This window comes from Pteropus medius, unplaced genomic scaffold (assembly GCF_902729225.1).
Source record: "Pteropus medius unplaced genomic scaffold, Ma_sr-lr_union100, whole genome shotgun sequence".
Classification (NCBI taxonomy): Eukaryota; Metazoa; Chordata; class Mammalia; order Chiroptera; family Pteropodidae; genus Pteropus; species Pteropus medius.
This window is the reverse complement of record NW_024342474.1, coordinates 560,071-564,510: the sequence shown is the minus strand read 5'-3', so window position 1 is coordinate 564,510 and position 4,440 is coordinate 560,071. Positions and strand designations below refer to the sequence as shown.

The 4,440-nt window shown below is 52.1% G+C and overlaps 1 protein-coding gene across 6 annotated transcripts in view; it reads right to left on the bottom strand.

Annotated features, from left to right (window-relative positions):
* LOC120604916 (myosin light polypeptide 6) overlaps positions 1-4,280 on the bottom strand; it is a 7,305-nt gene extending 3,025 nt beyond the window's left edge. For 2 of the 6 annotated variants that reach the window (XR_005653440.1, XM_039865700.1), the window contains exons 1-4: positions 4,199-4,214; positions 3,000-3,222; positions 2,232-2,259; positions 1,970-2,016 (exon numbers count right to left, since the gene is read on the bottom strand). Coding sequence is in view for 5 of the 6 variants with exons in the window: in XM_039865700.1 (XP_039721634.1) it covers positions 1,970-2,016; positions 2,232-2,259; positions 3,000-3,176 (252 nt within the window). In the remaining variant the exon portion in view is untranslated. Of the gene's footprint in view, positions 1-439; positions 544-687; positions 726-874; positions 953-1,472; positions 1,647-1,872; positions 2,017-2,231; positions 2,260-2,999; positions 3,223-4,198 lie in introns of those variants that run through there. The other 4 variants (XM_039865703.1, XM_039865702.1, XM_039865701.1 and 1 more) reach the window with 4 other exon arrangements.
* Between the last annotated feature and the right edge of the window lie 160 nt (positions 4,281-4,440).

The following is a 4,440-nucleotide window of genomic DNA, read 5'->3' as shown; positions in this document are numbered from 1 at the left end:
ACCTCTACCTTCTCCTTACCCCCTATCCCCAGCTTCCCGCCTCTCGCCCCAAATCCCGCTCATCGTCCCGGGTCCCGGGTCCCACCATCTTGACTGCTCAGCTCTGCGGGACCTTTTTCTGCAGTAATGGCTCCCGCTCTCGGCCCAACCCTAGTCTTAGTACGTCCCAATGACGTCACTCTCAGCCGATCCAGCCAATACGATTCCTGGTTTGGGTTTATGCAGATGTATTGCCACATTAGTAATGAGGTGGGCGGAGCCAGCTGTTTATTTCTCCAGAAGAGCCTTACCTGAGGCACAAAACTGCAAAAGGGGTGGGGTGAGGCGCAAGGAATCCGCCCTTCCGAGCAGGAAAATCAGAAGATACCGGATTGGAGAGAGAAGAGCCCTCTCTTCCCTCCCTCCCTCCCCCACCTCAGAAGAAAGCAACAGTCGGAGACCAAGGGAGGAACCGTCTCTTTATTTTGAAACAAAATAGGTGGCCTCCTAGTGGCAGGAACGTGCTTCCAACTGCGGGATGTCCAGTATCCGACCCCACTGCATCTGCGGAAAAAGATGAAAGTTGCCAAATTCAGGCACTCCAGATTCCCGCGCAGCAGGACATGTAAACGCACTTCCCTGCTTTTCTACCCTGGTTGAAGGAAGGGAAAGAGACTTGTCCTTCAAAGAGGAGTGGGAGGGCCCTACCTGTAGTGTTCAGACGCTTAGGATGTGCTTCAGGAAGGCTGCAAAGAGAGGCAAGAGGGCCTTCAGAAGCAGGCCCTTGGATAATCCATCTGACTTCAGATGATCCAGACCCCAGGATGCCCCAACCAACATACCACAAGCCTCTGCCTCCCCCTTCCCTGTCCCTTTTGCTCTTCTGGCCCCTCACCTTCATAGTTGATGCAGCCATTGCTGTCCTCATGTCCTGCAAGAACAGTCTCCACTTCCTCTTCAGTCATCTTCTCTCCTGAGCCCCAGACACAGCGTTTTAGCCCCTGCCTTCAACCCCCTTACCAACTAGGTCATGCTTCTCTGGGTGGTACCTCCTCTTCTACCACTCTGTTGCCCAGAACCCCAAAGGAATCCTCTCTTTGTAATGGTAGTGCCTTGGATGTGTTTCTGTATCTTGCTTTCCATTTCACCTGCATTAACACTAGGTGAAAGCTTTGACACACAAGGAAACTAAATTCTGGAACGTTAAGAAAAAGTACCAGATCACAAAGCACAAGCATCAATTCTAAAACAGAAAGTCAGGTTTCCCACCTCATCCCCTTTTCTTTTCCCTTTGGGAGGCATTTGTGTGCCCCCTCACTTTAGCCTCTGCAGGAGGAAGCTCTTTAGGTTCTACCACCATGGTTCTGACCTTCTCAGTCTCCTGCCCATGACCTACAGGCCAGTAATCCCTTCCTGGCTCTGCCTACTTGGCAACTTTCTTTTTGGTTCACTCTCTTCTCTCCACCCCACAGGAGTTCTGGTCCCTGCCTCACCCAGGGTGGTGAGGACATGTCTGAGCTCTGCTCCCATGACTTTGCCATTCCCTTCTTTGTCAAACACCCGAAGCCCCTCCAGGTAATCCTCATATGTGCTTTGGTCTCGGTTCTTGGCCACCGCCTGGAGCATGGGCAGGAAAGTCTCAAAGTCCACACGCCGGGACTTTAGCTCTGGAGGTTAGAGAGGTAAGGGAGGGGTCACTGTAGTGTCACCTAGGACCCAGTTCCCATCCCTACCATGGAGGCTTTCATCCCGTTCAACATTCAGGATGTTTTTCTGCCCCTAGTTTTGACAGTTTTTGAAGTCCTGAGACCCACCCCAGCATCCTTTGTCACCTTACATTCCTAGGTTCCACCACCAAACTGAAAACCCCCATTGTTCCAGGGGTCCCCTCACCATCACTCTTGGGGTGTCCCAGAACCTTGAGCACCTCGGCGTTGGTGGGGTTCTGGCCCAGGGCTCTCATCACATCCCCACACTGGCTGTACAGGATCTTGCCATCCCCTACTCGGTCGAACAGCTCAAAGGCCTCCTTGAACTCTGAAGTATAAAGAGGGGTCAGTGTTGACCAGGGGTTCTCATCACCCCCAGACAGAAAGGAAGTTCAGAAACTATGTGCAAGAGCTAGGCAAAACAAAGGACACGAAGGACTAGTGTGGGAAGTTTCAAGGTAGGGACTGGAGTTAGGGGAATACAAGGATCTGACTAGGGGCTTGGGACTAGACAGTGGGCTCAGGGGACCAGTTTCTCCTCACCCTCCAGCTGGTCCTTGTTAAACTCGATCTGTGGAAGAAAAGAGCAGGTGAGAAGGGATGACAGGGCTCATTGAATTCCTCTCCAGCACTCCCCCCAACTGTCAGCCACTTCTGGTGAGGGGCCCAAAGGGACCAGTCTGGGAGCCCAGCCACCTCAGTCCCATTCCCAGCTCTGGATCTTGGGAGAATCCCAAGAGAAGGAATTATCCAGGGGGAGGGTTTCCTGGGAACAGGGTTAATCCCATGCCACCTGTTCCCCTCCCTCCACTGCCCTGAGCCCTGCATCCCTCACATAACTGGGGGCTGAACAAAGGCTAAATTTACCCCTGGCCCCCAGCTGTGATTGTCTAACAAGTCTGTCCTCTTCAGCCTTGCTTCCTGGGGTTCAGAGATGTGGCCTTTAGAGTTGAACGGTCAGCCAGGAACAGGGAGCAGCTCCCTCCCTTCACCTTGAAACTGTCCTCAGAGCCCAGATGTTCCCCCGTATCAGTTCCTGCCTCCAGCAGGGGGGTTAATGAGTGAGTATGTATGTGTATGTGTATATGTATGTGTGTGCGTGTGTAACATACACACACACACGTGTTATAGGTTAGAGAACAAAGACAATAGCAGAGTCGCGAGCCTGGATGTTCCAAATGAGGTACCAAGAGGAACCCCCAATATCATCCAGTGCTCACTGATTCCTACCTTCTAGGTATCTCTTAATTCCCTAGGCTGTATCCCACCCTTGTACCACCCCTCCAAATTCTTCACTTTCCAGGGACTTACCACCACTTTGGAGAGATCGATAGGGGGCTCCCGGGTTTTCTCAGGAGCCGAAGGGACAGCTGCCGTCAGCTCAGCCTTGGTCTTGCCTAGAGGGGCCCCTGCTGCTGGCTTGGCAGCAGGCTTGGAGATAGAGGGCCCCGCTGGTTTCTTCACAGGAACATCCTTCTTGGGAGGCATGATGTCCGGTGGCCAAAGGACAGTGTGCCGATGGGGGCACCCATCTCTGTTTAAATAGCCAGGGAGTCTGGGATGTCAAGGGGCGGGGGCAGAGGCAGGGAGCCAGTAGGCGATGGGGAGGGTGAGATACAGGAGGGATATGCCAGCCTGCCCTCATTCCCCTGGCCTCCTACGGTTTAGGACTTCTGCCCTGAGGTATTCTTCCTTCTGTCTCCCCAGCTCCAAGCTCTAGCCAGAACAATGGCTCCTTTAGGGGCAGGGGAAGGAAGCCAGAGATTGCCCAGAAAGGGGGAGTTAGTTAATCTGTAGGTTGAGGACAGGATGCTTACCAGTGACAATGAGATAGGGGTGAGGCAAAGAAGGGGATCCAGGCATTTCAGGCCCTCAACCCCCTACTCTGAGTAGCCCTTTATTCTAGCAGCTTTAGACTCTTGAAGGCTGAGGCATGGAGAGGGGCCTTGTGAACTGGGATAGTTAAAGTGGGACCTGGGAGCAGTGAAAGTTGAAAAAAACAAGCAGCCCCTCCATTCCTCTCTGACTATGGATGAGGAGCCCCGGCAGTTGACTCTATAGCCTAATAATCCCTAATACTTATAGTCCCTGTCCTCCTCCCTCCCAGCCCCAAACTGGAACTGTTCACAATATAGAGAAAGGATAGTATAGAAAAAGGAGTGTGATGCCCCCAGCCTATTGTCTCCTGTGCAGTGTTGTTTTAGGGGTAGGGGAGAGGAAACAATCAGTTTAACACCCACCGCCTATCTTCCCAAGAAAAGAACCCTTTTCCATAAGCCCGTGATCATTCAAATCAGACAAAGGTAGGGTTCCTGATGAACCTGCAGGGACTCCATAGTGGCATCTAAGGGAAAGGGCAGACTCTGGTAGACAAAGGGCCTAAATTCTAAAATCTTCAAAAGGGTGTGGGCGGTCCTATGGGCTCCATGAGTACACACCACCACCACCTCTTCCCCACCCCCCAACCAGAAGAGTAATAAAAACCCTGACTCAGGTACCAGGTTACAAACCTTGCTGGGGAGCGCAAGGGGAGGGTCGAAGTCAGTGGCGTTAGGGAGAAAGGAAGGGTTGCTGACTACTTTTGTTCTGGAGGTAATGGAGAATATACAACAGTCTTAGAAAGAGATAAATAATTCCATTTAGGCCCTGCGCTTTGGAGAGTAGATGCTGAGTCTCCCAGTCGCAAAAAAAAGCTTCTGAATCTCATTACCGCAAATTGTCCCATTTTAGTCATTTCTCAGACGTACATCAC